Source organism: Archocentrus centrarchus, chromosome 24, assembly GCF_007364275.1.
Source record: "Archocentrus centrarchus isolate MPI-CPG fArcCen1 chromosome 24, fArcCen1, whole genome shotgun sequence".
Classification (NCBI taxonomy): Eukaryota; Metazoa; Chordata; class Actinopteri; order Cichliformes; family Cichlidae; genus Archocentrus; species Archocentrus centrarchus.
The window spans coordinates 33,780,158-33,800,132 of NC_044369.1; the positions used below are offsets into that span (position 1 = coordinate 33,780,158).

Consider the following 19,975-nt stretch of genomic DNA (forward strand, 5'->3'; position numbering starts at 1 on the left):
AAATCCATGAAGTCACTACTAGTTAATGTGAAAGGAATACTCGGCTCTACAGAGCTCTGACTCTTTGTCAGCCTGGCTACAGTGCTGAAAACAAACCTGGGGTTGTTCTTATTTTCTTTAATTAATGATGAATAGTAAGATGTCCTAGCTTTACGGAGGGCTTTTTTATAGAGCAACAAACTCTTTTTCCAGGCTAAATGAGCATCTTCTAATTTAGTGAGACACCATTCCCTCTCCAGCTTTTGGGTTATCTGCTTTAAGCTGTGCATTTGTGAATTATACCACGGAGTCAGGCACTTCTGATTTGAAGCTTTCCTTTTCAGAGGAGCCACAGTATCCAAAGTTATACGCAGTGAGGATGTAAAACTATTGACGAGATAATCGACCTCAGTGGGAGCAGAAAAAGTAAAGCTTTGCTAGTCTCATTGTGTTTGAGTTACAAGTCTCATTAAGTCATTAAGGCTCTCTTCAGTCCAACGGCCAAAAATTTGAACATTTTTGGTAAAAGTTTCTTTCTCTCAGGCAGGGGGTGAAAGCACTTTTTGAATTACTGAGGATCTCTATGGCCTCAGCTGGAAGGTCCTCCAGGCTGCAGCACCTAAGATCAGATTCATCACTCATTAATCAGGGTGCTGGAAAACTGACCTTGTGTGATCCAAACTGCAGCGCCTCCATCTCATGTTCATGTTTAGTCATTTAGCTCCACCCAGTGGACTGACAGTAGACCTCCATCACCCGATGTATGCTGACACTGAATTTGCTCTACAGGTTAGACTGGTTTTGACATCAGATCAGTGCTCAGACACCAGGCCTGACGAGGACGAACGAGCAGCGTCTTCTCTCCAAATGTTTCCTCCACACATGAAGCTGGTGAATGTGGGCACTCTGGACGCTGTTTGAACAGTTGGGAGCTCAAAGGTTTCTGTCAGTCCTGAATATCTGTGAAATGTTCAGGGTAGCAGTGAGAACTAATGTGTACTGTGAATGTTGCTGTGCTGACTGAGTGTGTGTGAAGGTGTGGGCTCTGCTATGGATCAGTGTGAGGACAGAGAGGAGGGAGCCTCTCCCTCTAAGACCGCTCGGTGTGGGGAACATGAGAGCCAAACCAGAGGTCAAAGGTGAGAAGACCATCTCTTACTGTCCATCACGCTTCTCCAGGTCAGAGTCAGATCACCATCATGATTCATATTCAAAGCTCTCTGTGTGTTGTTTAAGAGCAAAGGAGTGGCACAGGTCAGACTCTGCTGGACCTGGACCTGGACCTGGACCTGGACCTGGACCTGGACCTGGACCTGGACCCAGCTGCGTCTCCATGAGAAGTGATCATTCTAAGGAACCTCCTCTTGCTTTTAAAAGACGTCTTTCTTTGGAAGAAAAGTAAGTTAGTCTGAGTGTCAGTGTTATTTTCTTCATCTTGTTTTAATTACACTGAAAATATTTAGTTGATTATAGCATAGAAACAGGGTAGCAGCAGACATACATGTTAATGTGATAAATATATAGTGAGAATGAATTGAGAAATAAATTACAACTTAGGGAGTGGTAGGGGATGGTGTGGGGTGAAACCACTGGCTGGCTGGGTTCTTTCTGTGTGGAGTTTGCATGTTCTCCCTGTGTCTGTATGGGTTCTCTCGGGTTCTCTGGCTTCCCCACAGTCCAAATGCAGTTACTGGGGTCCAGGTGTCCCTCTTCTCACCCTCTGGCAGCTGGGAAAGGCTCCTGATCCACTCTAGCCCTGAACTGAATAAGTAGAAGATAACAGATGGATGGATGGATAAAAAGATTACAGTGGGATTTTTGAGTTTGGATCAAATATTTTCATTTTAAGAGTGACAGTGTTTCAATGGCAACTCCAGTGGATGTGTTTTAATGACTCTGGATGTTTTCTGTAAATGTTTTATCTTCTGCAAATCCAAACTGTCCGCAGCTGCTGTCCTCTGAAGGAACCAGATTCTTTTGTTCACTGGAGTATCCCTTTAAATTGCACATTAGTGGTTTTGTTTCTATCTGCCTCGCCTGTATACGCTGTGCCTGTGAAGGGTAAGAGTGTAATCATATGTTTCCACTTTGTAAATATCACATCCACTAATAAGAACAGCATTTTTAAATCACTGTGATTGTGTGAATCAGATGCTTACTGACTGCATTGTAGGTCTTTAGCTTTCACTATGAACTATGTTTTGGTGACATAAATACAATTGAATTGAAGTGATTAGAAATGTGGCTAAGGGGAATCCAATATAAATGGACTGGCACTTATACAGGGCTTTGTTTCAATGAGCACTCCAAGCACTTTCTACATCTGCTTTCCTGCTAATATTCAATGGATGCATCAGGATCAACTCAGGGTTCAGTATCGTGGCCAAGGATACGCTGGCATGCAGACTGGAGCAGTCAGGGATTGAACCACCAACCTTGACCTGCTCTAGCTCTTGAGCCACAGGCACTAGCTTTGATGAAAATAACAAATAACTGAGCAAAAATACAGAATCATTCTCATTTGATCCTAAATGCACTTTCCTTTTCATCTTGCTGTGGAAGGATGAATGTTATTGATGATGCAGACATAGAAGATTATGGCACAGGAACACCGAGGCTTCAGAGAGGAACATTCATGTCCCTTGGCTAAGTTTACAGACTGGTGAACACAGACACAGAACACAACCTTTAACAAGCTGTGCATGTGCTGAATGTTCCTGCAGTGTCAGCCAGCAGAGCTCAGAGGTCCTCAGTGGTCAGTCTGTCCCTCAGCAGCAAACGGATCTGGACTCCATATTTATGGTGAGAACGTTCTAGATTCAACACTTCATTGTTACTTCATATTAAAATAAGCCTTTTTTTGAATTCCTAATAAAAACAAACCGACTCAGTGAGCAGCTTGTTACATCTGTTTAAGTAAAATGATACAGTCTAATAGAGCTGTTGTGCAGGATGGCTCTATTTCCTGAAGCTTGTAATGCTCATTTATTGTTGAAAATATTTGAGCTGATTCAGGTTTAATGAAAATGTTGTTCACACTGCTCTCATATGTGGATCTTCAGAGAAATTGAACCCAAACTCTAAACTTCTCTGTTCCAGCTGCTGGAGGAAAATATTGTCTGCTTTGTGAAGCATGAGCTGAAGAAGATCAAGGAAGTCCTGAGTCCAGATTACCCACAAAGCTCAGCGAGTCAGGAGGATGGGGAGGTGTTGAAGACTGAGGATGCAGAGCAGAGGAGGAGGAGAGAGGCATTTGTGAAGATCACACTGCACTTCCTGAGGAGAATGAAGCAGGAGGAGCTGGCTGAGCGTCTGCAGAGTAGTAAGAGGATTTTACAGCTTTAACGTGATGGAAAGAGGACATGAGGCAAAATGGCAGAGGTTCAGTTTCTGCGCTATTAATATTATGCAAACATCTGCATCATATCCGTGGTTGCCTACAGTTTCATTTCATCTACTATCTCGATGAAAATCTTAAACAGTTATCAAATTTATGGAACCGATGAGAGTTTAAATAAAACTGCAAACTCAGAAATGTGAAGGACAATGTCCATGTTTGACCTGCAGTCAGCAGCAGGCAAGCATGACACATGAGGAAATGGATGAAAATGAGCAAACACAAAACCCATCAGATTAGCTTATGTTGTTCACAATCACAAAAAGATGTGTTAGTGTGGCAGCATGGAGGGAGGGGTAGATGAGCCTGACCCTGGGGATCTAATTCAAAAATTGTACCAATTACCAAAAAGGCACTCAGGTGCATTGTACTTCAGACAGAGACGTAGTTCAAGTCATAAAAAAAGTTGTTTGACAATCAATTAAAAAAAAAAAAAATCAAACCAATCACACATTTGTTTTTAAATAAGCTCAGAGCTGCAGCTTACCAGTGGGCAAAGGGGATGCCGGAGGAAATGCCAAAAGAATCACCAACTCACACATGCATCTCATCCCCTACACCTACACACACCTACGCAAACACTAAAGTGCAGCTCAAACCATAAAAATACATAAATGGCCACCGTACACAGGAGCAGACCCCCTCACCAAAGGCATGTAGCTCCTGAACAAAACCAAACACCTAATTATTGTTATATCCAAAACACAACACCCACTGTGTGGTTGACCCTGACACAGAATACACCGGTGATCTGAAACTAGAAACAAGGGCCTCCTGCCAGTGGGGTCACACACCAAAAAATAAAATAAATATAAATATATAAAATAAATAACTTCAAACAAATCAGTCAGACCAAAAACCCAGAACAGAATAAAATAATTTTCCAATTGAAACAAATAACTTATCTGTCAGTGTAGGGTGGTTCGCCACACGCAAACAGCTTCTAAAACAATCAATTAGATGTATTAAAAACCCATTAACCACTGTTCATATATCACACAGGCACATGAACCATACACTATTAAAAAGAGGGGTACAAAAACCCAACTGATTATGCTAATGAGAGAAAAATGTTTTGGGTCGCCACTAAATCTAAGTTGGTTATGCATAAAACAGAGGACTGACTGTAATTCTGATGTCCAGCCAGTTATTGAAATGGGCACACATTCTCTTTTCTTCCTTCAGAGGCGATGCAGAAAGTTACCACAAGGGCGATAAAAAGCCCAGCTTGGCAAAAACAAAACAAAACAAAACAAACAAAAAAGTGAATAAAACAATTAAAAGGGAAGGCAAAGCAGCAGCACTTCTGTAATGTAGTCCGGAGTAGCTGTGGTGGTGCCATGATAAAGCCATCCACCCGAACTCCCAGTCATTGCCTGATTCGAAGGAAGGAATGGCCAGGACGGGGCTTTCCAACTACAACCAGAACTCTATGACACGAAGGCTTCTGAAAAAAAAAAAAAATCCACCAGCATGTTCTGTAACACCTATGGAAGACATGTGAATGGAAACCCAGATGCACATATCACAGGAAGAGGGCAATGCTCAGATGGCTGCTATCCTTTATACTGTGACCTCATAACACCACTGGCCATCAAACGGGCAATTAACAATACAACACAATCTACCCCTCCTTCTCGTATCGTCGCCCCAATGATGAACACCCAAGTTATTCCAAGGCCTAAGAAATGGATAAATAGCACTAGAACAGGAAGAACTCACCGGCCCCTGTATAACTTCCCCCCCTGGCCTTGGAAGATGATAAACATTAGAGTGCTATGTTACTTGTATCTGAACAACTGAAGGGACAGAGATAGATGGTGTTGCTATTGCAATGGGGTCAGCTATAGTAGTGGCTGGCACAACAAGGGGCATATTTGCCTGAGAAAACAGGGACTGCAGGGTGGGCTGAGCCATGGCTGCTGGTCTAGTAGATATTGGAGCAGCTACTTGAGGAAGTGCTGATCTGAAGAACAACAAATCACTACAGTGGTATGCAGAAGTTTGGGCACCCCTGATAATTTTCATGATTTTCCTTTATAAATCATTGGTTGTTTGGATCAGCAGTTTCAGTTAAATATATCATAAAGCAGATGAACTCAGTGATATTTGAGAAGTGAAATGAAGTTTATAGGATTTACAGAAAGTGTGCAATAATAAAATAAAACTTTTGCATACCAATGCATCACCTGACAAGTCATGTTCTGATGGTGATCTTTCCAGGTGATTCGGACTACTGCTCAAAGTTGACCTTTCTGATGGTAGATCTGCTCCTATCACAGCCTTTAACAAGGCATGATTAACATGCCCTGCCTTATTTAGGTGCTTTCAAGACCCTATGCAACTGAGTCCCGTAGATCCTGGGTTTTAATTCAATTCAATTTAATTTTATTTATATAGCACCAAATCACAACAAACAGTCGCCTCAAGGCGCTTTGTATTGTGGGTAAAGACCCTACAATAATACAGAGAAAACCCAACTGTCAAAACGACCCCCTATGAGCAGCACTTGGTGACAGTGGGAAGGAAAAACTCCCTTTAACAGGAAGAAACCTCCAGCAGAACCAGGCTCAGGGAGGGGGGGTCATCTGCTGTGAGGGGGCTGAGGGGAGAGAGACAGAGATTAATAATAACTAAATGCAGCGTGAAGTATAAACAATTAAAAGAGGTGAATGAAAAGAAACACTCAACGCATCATGGGAAACCCCCACAGCATCCTAGGCCTATAGCAGGGTTCAGGGTCACCTGATCCAGCCTTAACTATAAGCTTGATCATAAAGGAAAGTTTTAAGCCTAATCTTAAGAATAGAGAGGGTGTCTGTCTTCTGAATCCAAGCTGGGAGCTGGTTCCACAGAAGAGGGGCCTGAAAGCTGAAGGCTCTGCCTCCCATCCTACTCTTAAGTATCCTAGGAACCACAAGTAAGCCAGCAGTCTGAGAGTGAAGTGCTCTATTGAGGTGAAATGGGACTATGAGGTCTTTAAGATAAGATGGGCCTGATTACTCAAGACCTTGTAGGCGAGGAGAAGGATTTTAAATTCTATTCTGGATTTAACAGGGAGCCAATGAAGAGAAGCCAATATGTTTGTTGTTTAATGTCATTTATTCAGGAAATTGTGATGCTACAGAGTTTAGCCAAATACTCAAATCTGCTCTGAAGAAGAAGTTCCAGTGTGTGTTTGAGGGCATCGCTAAAGCAGGAAACCCAACCCTCCTGAATGAGATCTACACAGAGCTCTACATCACAGAGGGAGGGGCTGCAGAGGTCAATGAGGAACATGAGGTCAGACAGATTGAAACAGCATCCAGGAAACCAGACAGACCAGAAACAACAATCAGACAAGAAGACATCTTTAAAGGCTCACCTGGAAGAGCTGAACCAATCAGAACAGTGCTGACAAAGGGAGTGGCTGGCATTGGGAAAACAGTCCTAACACAGAAGTTCACTCTGGACTGGGCTGAAGGCAAAGCCAACCAGGACATCCAGTTCATGTTTCCATTGACTTTCAGAGAGCTGAATGTGCTGAAAGAGGAAAAGTTCAGCTTGGTGGAACTTGTTCATCACTTCTTCACTGAAATCAAAGAAGCAGGAATCTGCAGCTTTGAAGACTTCCAGGTTGTGTTCATCTTTGATGGTCTGGATGAGTGTCGACTTCCTCTGGACTTCCACAACACTGAGATCCTGACTGATGTTACAGAGCCCACCTCAGTGGATGTGCTGCTGATAAATCTCATCAGGGGGAAACTGCTTCCCTCTGCTCGCCTCTGGATAACCACACGACCTGCAGCAGCCAATCAGATCCCTCCTCAGTGTGTTGGCATGGTAACAGAGATCAGAGGGTTCACTGACCCACAGAAGGAGGAGTACTTCAGGAAGAGATTCAGAGATAAGAAGCAGGCCAGAAGAATCATCTCCCACATCAAGACATCACGAAGCCTCCACATCATGTGCCACATCCCAGTCTTCTGCTGGATCACGGCTACAGTTCTGGAGGATGTGCTGAAGACCAGAGAGGGAGGAGAGCTGCCCAAGACCCTGACTGAGATGTACATCCACTTCCTGGTGGTTCAGGCCAAAGTGAAGAAGGTCAAGTATGATGGAGGAGCTGAGACAGATCCACACTGGAGTCCAGAGAGCAGGAAGATGATTGAGTCTCTGGGAAAACTGGCTTTTGATCAGCTGCAGAAAGGAAACCTGATCTTCTATGAATCAGACCTGACAGAGTGTGGCATCGATATCAGAGCAGCCTCGGTGTACTCAGGAGTGTTCGCACAGGTCTTTAAAGAGGAGAGAGGGCTGTACCAGGACAAGGTGTTCTGCTTCATCCATCTGAGTGTTCAGGAATTTCTGGCTGCTCTTCATGTCCATCTGACCTTCATCAAGTCTGGAGTCAATCTCCTAGAGGACAAAACATCATCATCATCATCATCATCATCATCAACAACAAAACAGCAAAAATCTTTAAAAAATCTCCATCAGACAGCTGTGGACAAGGCCCTACAGAGTCCAAATGGACACCTGGACTTGTTCCTCCGCTTCCTCCTGGGTCTTTCACTGCAGACCAATCAGACTCTCCTACGAGGCCTGCTGACACAGACAGGAAGTAGCTCACAGACCAATCAGGAAACAGCTCAGTACATCAAGAAGAAGATCAGTGAGAATCAGTCTGCAGAGAAGAGCATCAATCTGTTCCACTGTCTTAATGAACTGAATGATGGTTCTCTAGTGGAGGAGATCCAACAGTCCCTGAGATCAGGAAGTCTCTCCACAGATAAACTGTCTCCTGCTCAGTGGTCAGCTGTGGTCTTCATCTTACTGTCATCAGAAGAAGATCTGGATGTGTTTGACCTGAAGAAATACTCTGCTTCAGAGGAGGCTCTGCTGAGGCTGCTGCCAGTGGTCAAAGCCTCCAACAAAGCTCTGTGAGTAGAAGACATCATCCATCCACACACACATACACATACGGGGATCTACAAACCCATTTATGAAAAAGTGCAGACCGTATAACATAAATAATACAGAATGTAAAGACTTGTGCAATAATGCTATATTAATTCCATGAATAGCCACCTTATCGTGGTGGAGGGGTTTGTGTGTCCCAGTGATCCCAGGAGCTATGTTGCCTAGGGGCTTGTCCCCCTTCTAGGTTCTCCCATGGCAAACTGGGCCCGCCCTCCTGTAGGCCCACCACCCGCGGTAAGCGTCGTAGGGGTCGGTTGCAGTGTGTGTCAGGCGGTGGCCAAGGGTGGAGGCCCTGGTGGACCGATCACCGGCTATCGAGACTTGGTATTGGGACATGGAATGTCACCTTTCTGGTGGGGAAGGGGCCTGAGCTAGTGCATGAGGTTGAGAGATACCAGATAGATATAGTTGGGCTCACCTCAACGCATGGCCTGGGCTCTGGAACCAGTCTTCTGGAGAAGGGCTGGACTCTGTTCCAGTCTCGAGTTGCCCTCGGTGAGAGACAGCGAGCTGGGGTGGGTATTCTTGTATCCCCCCGGCTTGCTGCCTGTATGTCGGGAGTTTTCACCGGTGGACGAGAGGGTTGTTTCCCTGCACCTTCGGGCCGGGGAACGGGTCCTGACTGTTGTTTATGCTTATGTGCCAAATGACAGTTCAGAGTACCCACCCTTTTTGGAGTCGCTGGGCGGGGTGCTGGAGAGAGCTCCATCCAGTGACTCCATAGTCTTGCTGGGAGACTTCAACGCTCACGTGGGCAATGACAGTGAGACTTGGAGGGGCGTGATTGGGAGGAACGGCCTGCCAGATCTGAACCTGAATGGTGTTTTGTTATTGGACTTCTGTGCAAACCACAGTTTGTCCATAACGAACGCCATGTTCAAACATAAGGATGTCCATAAGTGCACATGGCACCAGGACACCCTAGGTCACATTTTGATTATCGATTTTGTAATCGTATCACCACATCTGTGGCCATTTGTTCTGGACACTCAGGAGAAGAGAGGAGCTGAGCTGTCAACTGATCACCACCTGGTGGTGAGTCGCATCAGGTGGCGGGCGAAGATACTGGACAGACCTGGCACACCGGGAGATCTTCAACTTCCACCTCCGGTAGAACTTCGACAGCATTCTGAGGGTGGCTGAGGACATTGAATCCGAATGGACCATGTTCCGCACCTCCATTGTTGAGGCTGCTGCTCAGAGCTGTGGCTGCAAGGCGGTTGGTGCCTGTCGTGTTTGTAACCCCCAAACAAGATGGTGGGCACCGGAGGTGAAGGGAGCCATCAAGCTGAAGAAGGAGTCCTATCGGGCTTGGTTAGCCTGTGGGACTCGGAGGCAGCTGATGGGTATCGGCAGGCCAAGAGAAACGCAGGTCGGGCAGTAGTTGAAGCAAAAACTGAGGTGTGGGAGGAGTTCAGTGAGGCTATGGAAAAAGACTTGAAGTGATTCTGGCAAACCGTCAGGCGACTCAGGAGAGGAAAGCAGTGCTCCACTCACACGGTTTATAGTGGGGGTCGGTTGGTCCGAGAGTGGTAAATTTAACCACAAAAATCCTAGATAAACGACTCTATAGTGCGAGTGGGGTGCTACTGACTTCAACCGAGGCTATAGTCGGACGGTGGAAGGAATACTTCGAGGACCTCCTGAATCCCACTGACACGCCTTCTGTAGTGGAAGCAGAGTCTGGGGACGAGGGGGATTACTTGCCCATTACCGGGGGTGAGGTCACTGAGGTGGCTAAACAACTCCTTGGTGGCAGGGCCCCTGGGGTGGATGAGATTCGCCCAGGCTCTGGATTTTGTAGGGCTGTCTTGGTTGAGACATCTCTGCAACATCATGTGGCGGTCTGGGGCAGTGCCATTGGATTGGCAGATTGGGGTGGTGGTCCCCATCTTTAAGAAGGGAGACCGGAGGGTGTGTTCCAACTTTCAGGGATCACACTGCTCAGCCTCCCCGGTAAGGTCTATGCCAGGGTGCTGGAAAGGAGGGTCCGCCTGTTAGTCGAACCTCGGATCCCGGAGGAACAATGCAGTTTTCGTTCTGGTCATGGAATGCTGGACCAGCTCTTTATCCTCTCAAGGATATTCAAATGTGTGTGGGAGTTTGCCCAACCAGTCTACATGTGCTTTGTGGACTTGGAGAAGGCATTCGACCGTGTCCCTCGGGGTATCCTGTAGGAGGTCCTGCAGGAGTATGGGGTGTCTGGGCCATTGTTGCGGGCCATTCAGTCTCTGTAAAACCGCAGTGAGAGCTTGGTACGTATAGCTGGTAATAAGTTGGATTCGTTTCTTGTGGGTGCTGGACTCCGTCAGGACTGCCCTTTGTCACCAATTCTGTTCATAATTTTTCTGGACAGAATTTCTAGGCATAGTCAGGTGGCGGAAGGCTTCTTCCTTGGTGGCCTCAGAGTCTCATCTCTGCTCTTTGCAGATGATGAGGTCCTGTTGGCTTCATCAGGGGGTGGCCTCCAGCTCGCAGCGGAACGGTTCGCAACCTAGTGTGAAGCAGCTGGCATGAGAATGAGCACCTCTAAGTCTGAGGCCATGGTCTTCAGACGGAAAAGGGTTAGCGTACCCGTATTAATGCTGCACCGGTCTGTCGTGGTAAAGAGGGAGCTGAGTGTGAAAGCAAAGTTGTCGATTTTCCGGCCAGTCTACATCCCTACACTCACCTATGGTCATGAGATTTGGGTAGTGGCTGAAAGAATGAAATTGCGAATACAAGCGTCAGAAATGAGTTTCCTCCGAAGGGTGGCTGGCCTCTCCCTTAGAGATAGGGTGAGGAGTGCAGCCATTTGGGAGGGGCTCAGAGTAGAGCCGCTGCTCCTTCATATTGAAAGGAGCCAGTTGAGGTGGTTCGGGCATCTGACTAGGATTCCTCCTCTTGGGTGAGGTGTTCTGGGGAGGGCTTTTCTAATTAGGCTGCTGCCCCTGTGACCTTGCCCCAGAGAAGTGGAAGAAAATGGATGGATGGATGGATTAAAAAAAACACTTTGAAACCACTGTCATTATCCATAAATACAAATTTAAACTGTCCTATAAATCTCCTTTCTTTCAAAATTACAGAAATTGAACTCAGATCACAAAGAATATAGGTAAAATAAGACAAGATGCAAAATGTAAATTTACATGAGCAGATGGTGTAACACTCAATTTTTCTCAGTATAAACACTTCATGATTATCTTTATTCTGTTTTCAGTTAAAAATAGGGGTTTAATTATTTGCAAACCTTTGCATTTTGTCTTCCTTTGCAATTTCAAAATTGTGCTAAGGGTGTAGATTCATGGACAATTTCAAGTATTTTCAGTTTTTTATATGATAAACAAATGGCAAATGTTTCACCCTTTTATCTTTGGCTATGTCCTATGAATGGATTTGAAATAAGTTTCTCCTTCATCTGCCAATGGGAGCACCTTAGGCTTCAGTGCCAGGCCCAAGACACGCGAAGAGGTTTTGAATGACAGCCTGTGATTAGTGAACATCCCACTCTGTCATCTGAGCAACAACCAGTTCATTTTTTGCTTTCATTGTTAATTCTTTCTCAGGCTTAGCTGCTGTAATCTCTCAGAGAAAAGCTGTGAAGTGCTGTCCACCATTCTCAGCTCCAAGTCCTGTCATCTGACAGAGCTGGACCTGAGTAACAACATCCTGCGGGATTCAGGAGTGAAGCAGCTTTCTGCTGGACTAGAAAACCCACACTGTAAACTGGAAATACTCAGGTCGGATTAACTAATATGAAAAGAAAACAGGCTTTAACTGATCAACAATTAGCTATAATATTACGTCTTGTATTAATGTATTCTGAACCAGGCTCTCAGGTTGTATGATCACAGGGCAAGGCTGCTCTGCTTTGGCTTCAGCTCTGAAGTGCAGCCCCTCTCATCTGACAGAACTGGATCTGAGCTACAACCACCTTGGAGATTCAGGAGTGAAACTGCTGTCGGTCGGACTGCAGGACTGGCTCTGGACACTCAGGTAAGGACAGACAGCAGCAACTCAGACAATGTAGGTTCTTTTCTCTTGAATCACAAATATCCACAGTGGATGAATCAGTCAGTAGTACCAGTTTACCTGTGTTGTTTGCAGTGAAAATAAAAACATCTATTGATTGATGGACTGCCACTGTTAACAAAACACTTCTTTAATAATACATCAACATATTTGGCCTCACAGAAACCTGGTGGCACCAGGAAGAATATGTTGTTAAGTTTAAATGAATCAACACCCCTGAGTCACACTGTCAGAATCCTTGAAGCACAGGCTGAGGAAGACGAGTGGCAGCACTCTTCATTTCTAGACGTAGACAGTGTTATCAGCTTTGTGCACCCTAACAGGAAAACACAAAAAACAGTAAGCGCTGATCGGGGCCGGGGGTAGCATAGGACAAGGGTGGGCTCAGCCCACCCAAATCTGATTCTTGCCCACCCAATCAAAATCTCCCATACCGCCTGCGGGCAGCGAATGGTACTCCCATCAAGCTACGCCTACAATAGTTTTTATTTTCCACACTTTGACTTTCTCACACGCTTTCATCACGCGTTCGTGGTTCGAGACCTGCTAGTTTGCGGGGCCAGAACTGAACCCGTTTTTCGGCCGAGCACCGAGTGTTTCGGCGGAAAAACCCGCCTCATGGTTCAAATTATGGCACGGGCTCTGGAACCCTGTTGGTGGGAAAGAGGCCTGATTCAGGGCTGCACCCTCTCGTTTCGTCCTTTCCCTTAATCTGGGTCACACTCTAATTTCCATGTTAATATTTTTACTTCTTTTTACCATGAGCATGTATCGCGTCTATCAGTAAATCTAGCACTGGGGTATCCCCAACAGCTCCCGTCCCGCTGCTGCCCGTGCTGAAATATCTCCCCCTGAGCGGGTTACCTGCTCCGTCTCCTCCTCTGTCCGATCAGCAGACAATCTGCTGACTAGTTTCTCTGCATGTAACAGCACAAGCACCCCTGATGCTAGTCCTACTCTAGCCACATCCCCAGACCCAAAGCAGGTCCTTCCTCTGGCCGTTTCAGCGCCAGGTCCTACTGTTGCGGACCTGAATAGCACTGTGCCCACACCAGGGTTATTATAGTTAACGAAAACGAACCAAATAACGAAAACTGAAATTGAAAAAACATTGTCGTTAACTGAAATAAATAAAGGCTACAATTAAAAGGAAAAAACGATAACTAACTAAAACTGTATTGTGAGTTAAAAAACTAACTAAATTATTGTGGATTGATCATTTTTCCGCTCTCCGAGTTTAAGCTGGACGCGCCCTCGGGCAGCTGTGTGCGTGCGTGTGCGTTTCCGTCTACTTTATCAGTGAGAGAATAACGATCAGAAATAATAATCAAAGCATCAGTATAAGAACTCACAAATGTCAGCAAATTCCTGGAGGGAGACTGCTGAAACTATTAGGATGGACGTGAGGAAATGAAGGAAGTGGAAAAACAGGGACAAATATGTTTGCAGCCAAAAAACTGAGCACAAAGAGTGAGGACCAAAAAAAGTCCCACCTGGCACTGCAGCACACGACCACAAGGTAATTAACACACACAACACACACAAGCATAAATGCGGACATGAGGTCGGACACTTCTGTAGGTTGTGTACAGAGGGCAAAGACCCTGCGAGTCTAATCAGCGAGCATCTAACCAAGCTAGCTCCAAAACAGAAGCAGCTTCGGGTGGTGAGAACATCAGGATGCAGCTGGATTTGACCTTTGACTCCTTCAAAGAGTTTGTTTTTGTCAAACACCACATGGAGGTGTTGTTAATCTACTGCACTGATGCTGAACTTTATTGTGGAGTTTATTGTAGAATTTATTGAGTTTGGGAGTTCATGTTTTTCTTTGTTTCTCCCTGTTGATGTTCATGTGTGTCCTAATTATTACACATTTAGCATGTAGTGCTTCTGTCTTGTGAACCGTTGTTGAATATATTTCTTTATGGTATCTTTTGTTGAGTTTTTATTACACAATAGTCACTTTTGTGCATTGAATCTTGCACCTGACAAAGTATGAAAAACTAAAACTAATACTGAAACTAATGAAACTAAACTAAAACTAAGCATTAAACCTAAAATAAAAACTAATAAAAAACAAGCAAAACCACTCTGAAAACTAATTAAAACTAACTGAATTAGAGAAACAAAAGTAAAAACTAACTAAAACTAAACAATAATGTAAAAATCCAAAACTATTATAACCCTGGCCCACACAGCCAGTACTAGCTAACTATCGTGCCTTCGCCAATACTCCGCTCATTCAACCCGGTGTGGTACCGCACTAGACCTCGGCTGCAATACTCTGTGGCTCAGGACACGTTTCTGCTTCCCGAATGAATTTGTCACAAAGTTTGCCCAAAAAAAACCAGAAGAATGATTCTGTAGTTTTTCACATTTTGCATTTTTTGCAGTTGCCATTCTCTTTCTGTTGTACTGTTGTATAATAAAAAAAAAAAACAAAAAGAATAAAAAAAAAATGTATATTCCAGCCACAGAAGGTCACAAATCTGTGTACTTTTTGTGATGTCCCAAACCCAGATAAATGGAGAAGGTATATGTATATCTTTGTGCCTACTAGGGCTGTATTCAACTCCCAAAAAACAAACAAATATAGCCTAATATTTTGTGTCATATTATATATATACTTGCCCACCTACATTTTCAGTCTGCCCACCCAACTACAGTGGGCTAGAACCGGGCCTGGCGCTGATCCCTTACTCTGAGTGTCTGATTGAATCTGATTTAGTGTATAGTGCAGTGTAGAAAACATAATTATAGGGGGTGACTTTAACATTCCTGATGATGTTAAACCATCAGCCTCAGCACTGCATTTAGTGGCTTCTTGTAAAATGTAAATGAGCCTGTTCACCATTTTAATCACACTTTGCTTTACAATAAACAGCACTAATCTGTCTGAAAGTGAAAGTGCTGTAATTACTCCACTCTTATTTTCTCCAATGTCACGTGCCAACACAATGCAAAGTAGCTACCCAAACTTTACTCCCCCAGAGGTTCATTATACAACTACTGTGGCTCATCTGTAAAAGAAAGCAACAAATCAGAGAGGTGTTACTCCCTGGTTCCCAAATGTGTGCCACGAAGATGGAAGAGGAATGGCCTCCCACTAATTAAGCAGACATTTGTTTGGTCTGTTACTTTATACAAAAGATCTCTGTAAAGCTGGAATGTCTTAGTACTCGTCACTGATAGAGGTAAACTGTCTCATGTCTAGTTTTCATTTTTATTTGGGATAAAATGTGTTTCTTTTTCATCGTTTGGATCCTTTCCCGTTGGGTTCTGTTTAATTAATCTTTTTGATAGTGCTCACTGAAGCCTTAAAACCAGCCGGTGAAGCCTTCTGATGTCTTCTGTTTTCTTCCTGTAAAACTTCCTGAGTATAGAAGCAGTCCATTTCTCTGACAAAAGGCCAAAATCAAAGCAATATTTTCAAATTGCTATAATTACATTTACCATTTCAAATTCTCTGCACTCAAAATAAATACTTCATAGGTTCCTCAAAATGATTGCTAGTCTCTGGAAACCAGAGTAATTCTATATTTGAGAAGTGTTAGATAGAAAATCATTGTTTCTTTCTCCAGGGTGGACCATGGCGGCGAGCAGTGGCTCAAACCTGGTCTGAAGAAGTGTAAGTCTGACTAATGATGTGAAACTTTGTCTTTAACACCAAAGTCCCATCATTAAACTTTCTATCAGCATATCAGTAATTGCAGAATTAAACCATTAGATGTGTAAGATGATAAAATACACCCTGTTTAACAAACTATTTTCCCCTCTCCTTCAGATTTCTGTGAACTTGAACTGGACACGAACACAATAAACACAAACCTCAAACTGTCCAACAACAACAGGAAGGTGACAGTTGTAGAGGAGGAGCAGCCATATCCTGATCATCCAGAGAGATTTGGCTGGTGGCAGCTGCTGTGTCGAAATGGTCTGACTGGTTGTTGCTACTGGGAGGTCGAGTGGAGAGGAAGAGTTCATATATCTGTGAGTTACAGAGGAATCAGAAGGAGGGGACACAGAACTGACTGCAGGTTTGGAGAGAACGATAAGTCTTGGAGTCTGAGCTGCTCTGATACTGTCGGTTACTCTGTGTGGCACAATAACAGAGTTACAACCATCTCCTTCTCTTCACCCTCCTCCTCCTCTGTTTCTAACAGAGTAGCAGTGTATGTGGACTGTCCTGCTGGCACTCTGTCCTTCTACAGAGTCTGCTCTGACACTCTGATCCACCTCCACACGGTCAACACAACATTCACTGAACCTCTGTATGCTGGCTTTGGATTCTGGTCTTATGGCTCCATATTGTCTTTGTGTTCTTTGTAGAATGAAGACAAAAATCTTTTGGTCATTTGGACAGCACCTTCAAGTCTGTGATGTAAATATCACACGTTCAGATTTTTTTGAGGGGTTATTTAAGTAAACAGTGAGTTCAGCAAACATGTTTACAGATCTGTTTCTATTTGAATGCTGAATGTTAATTGTGCACACATACTTTGAGGATCTCGTTGATCCTGTCTCTTAAGGAAGCAGAGTCCGAGGATAATGGGGTTAGCTTGTCCGTCGCTGTGACTGAGATCACCAAGGTAGTTAGAAAACTATTTGTTGGCCAGTCCCCGGGGGTTGATGCTCCAATTTTATTTTTCCAATTTTAGACTTATCGTTCTCTTTTATTGTAGGGTGTTTACCCACAATTCAAAGCGCCTTGAGGTGTTTGTGTTATGTGTTTGTTTGTTGTGATTTGGCGCTATATAAATAAAATTGAACTGAACTAAACAATTTTCTCAAGGCTTTGGATGTTGTGGAATTGTCTTGGTTGAGACGTCTCTGCAACAGCAGACAAGATGAAACACACCTGAACCACCGAGCAGTATCTCTGCTTCTGCTGGAGTGAGGGACCTTTTGGATGCACTGCACAAGCTGTAATAAAATGGGAAGTAAGGCCACAGCAAAGGCAGTCTTTTCCCAATTGTTGCCCAAAGCCTGTTATCAGTTCCTGTGGCCAAAGAAACTAAAGCTTCAAAGAGGTTGTCTCATCTTGGGAAGCTAACTCAACCTTCATTTGGTCATTTAATGAATGAAGGGATGCCCTTTGTATTGCTTTTGAATTCCACCTTGATTCAGCAGCTAGTGGGAGAATCTCCCAGTCCTCCTTTTCTATCTGTCTCTCCTTCCTGTCTCTGTGAGTGTGTGTTTGTGTGAGTGAGTCAATCTCACCCTTGTGTTTCAGGGGCAGGATCTTTCCTGGGGTCCTGGCCTCTGGCTCTGGGCACTTGGAGGTTACAAGGTCACCTATTTGCAATGTTCCTATCCGCAGGTACTACTTGAGGTTGAGGGATGCCTTCAGTCAAAGCCTGAGTGGGATTGTATGGAAGCTTGTTTCCAAAAAAGAAAGATCGCCATCCATAACTCGAACTTTAGTTTTATTAACTCAAAATTTTGGGTTATTTTCTTGAAATTTTGAGTTAACAAGTCAAAATTTTGGGTTAATAAGTTGAAATTTTGAGTTACGTATCTCAAATTTTTGCGTTAAGAACAGGAAATTTTGATTTAGCCCTGCCAATCAGGAAACTCTGTGATCCATACATCATTTCCTTGTTAAGTGGAATCAGGAAGCTGAAAGTATCAACTGTCCAACATTCATTCGTTACTTTAATGTAGCTGTTTTTTGCTAGAAGACATTTTGACCGTTGATGGTCAAAAAGATGCTGACAATTTGTTCAGGTTTTGCTAGAAACTGCTAGCTGATAATGTTGCTACCCCATTTAGAGTGCACATGTGTTGGTGTCACCTGCTTCTGGGTAACAAAGAAATGACGTCTTTATCGCAGCTTCATGATTGGCAGCATAATTTCGAGTTATTAACATGAAAATTTGAGTCTAAATTTTGACTCAGTAACTCAAAATTTTGAGAAAACTCGAAATTTCGAATTACAGATGGTGATTTTTTTTTTTAGTGGCAGAAACGAAGCTTCCATCGGACTGTGGGAGAATCCTATGGAGAAAAGGATTTGTGGCTCTCCCTCTTTCTCACTGTTGACCTTTTGCCCCACCGTGTCATTCTTTGCTGTAAATAAATAAATGAACTTTTTTCAGTTCCATGTTTGAGTCCAACCAGAACTTGAGTTTATGACAGAAACTGAACTCTGCTACTCTCCTGTTGCCGGTTTTAGATTGAACTTAAGATCGTAGCATCATCTCAAAGTGGGTGATCAAAAGTTTTCTTAAATTTCTCATTAAACTCCCCAAAGGGCCAAGTTAAAGCTTTACTTCTTAGGAGTCCCATCAGATAGGAAGCTTTGGAGGCCAAGGAGCACTGGAGTTTGATTTAGAACTGAAGAAGCCTCTTGGATGAGACTCCCCTCCCTCGGCAGAGGGAACGGTCATATTGTGGAATACTGATGTTGAAGAGCTGTTAGCGGAGTGGATGTGAAAGACTCTGCAGACAGCCACTTCACATGGATCGACTGGCACGTTAAACATGTTAAACTTATAAAGGTAGTGTTAGTGAGGGACAGCTAAATCTGAATACATTTTAATGACCACTAAAGACCAGAAGTTAGTTACAACAAAACACACATTTCACAATTTTTCACTTTTTTTTTTCATGTTTTGAAACTTTTTGCCTGGAATGTGAATGTGCTTACTTGTAATTATTGTCTTTACAATTAAAAGCTCCTTGAAGTGACTGTTTTTAGTGATTTGGTGTTATATAAATAAAATTGAATTGAAGTGGATATCCTTTAGCTTCCCAGTTAACGGCTCTTAAACTAACCATGACAACATGTCAACAAGAGGACCACAGGATGACCACAGCAGCAGTTTAATGGCCACTTGAGGCTGACAGTCCCTCCAGACTAGATGCTTTCTGTCAAGGCGTGGGGGAAAGGAGTGGACACAGGCAGTCGCTGAGGTGAAAAGGTATTAGTTTATTTACAGTGAGATATGAAATGGGATCGTGAAAAGCGGTTTCTGTTGGTAACATTTTTAAGGGTCTTCATGCTCCTTTTGGCCGAAAATTCCAACCCCATTAAATCCAAAGTTTCCAATAAATCACTGAGATGAACAGGTTCCAGTGCAGGCTGTTTATTAGTCATCTTAGTTACACAAAACACAGACAAAGATCAAAACACAGTAACATAGTTGAGCCTGAGAAATACACAGAGAAAGATGCAGGAACAAAAAGAGTAGAAAGAGGAAAGGACCGTAAGTGAGTGAAGTTAAAAAGTAAGAAGGGAGAAGTAAAGTACAAAAGAGTGGAAGAAAGTAATGATTGAAAAAAAGCGAGTAAAATGAGGTGAAAGAAGAAGTAGAAGTCCAGAGTTAAAACACCCGAACTTTGGAAGCTCCACACAGCGTTGAAATGTCAACAGCAAGCGTCCCATCCCTCGATTTCTCACCCTGAGAGAAAATGATTCAGATTTGTTTATATGATCAGAGCTTTATGGTCTGACACACAAAGATTTATAAAGTTAATGTTTAATGAGTTTAAGGAGTTCAAGGTTCATCCCGTGACTGCTAGAGCACCTCTGTTATCACATTTCCTTGAGACAGCTCTTGAACTGGAAGAATTAAGCTCTAAGAGACCTGAAAATGGAAGGATGTCAGTTACATGTTTTCCCTC

General features: G+C 43.7%; 1 protein-coding gene across 1 annotated transcript in view; it reads left to right on the top strand.

Moving 5' to 3' along the window:
• The first annotated feature begins 1,029 nt into the window (after positions 1-1,029).
• Positions 1,030-19,975, top strand: part of LOC115774843 (NLR family CARD domain-containing protein 3-like) — a 99,048-nt gene continuing 80,102 nt past the window's right edge. The window contains exons 1-6 of the mRNA XM_030722289.1: positions 1,030-1,118; positions 1,234-1,377; positions 2,703-2,781; positions 3,079-3,301; positions 6,486-8,298; positions 11,884-12,057. Of these exons, the coding sequence (XP_030578149.1) occupies positions 1,030-1,118; positions 1,234-1,377; positions 2,703-2,781; positions 3,079-3,301; positions 6,486-8,298; positions 11,884-12,057 (2,522 nt within the window). The remainder of the gene's footprint in view (positions 1,119-1,233; positions 1,378-2,702; positions 2,782-3,078; positions 3,302-6,485; positions 8,299-11,883; positions 12,058-19,975) is intronic.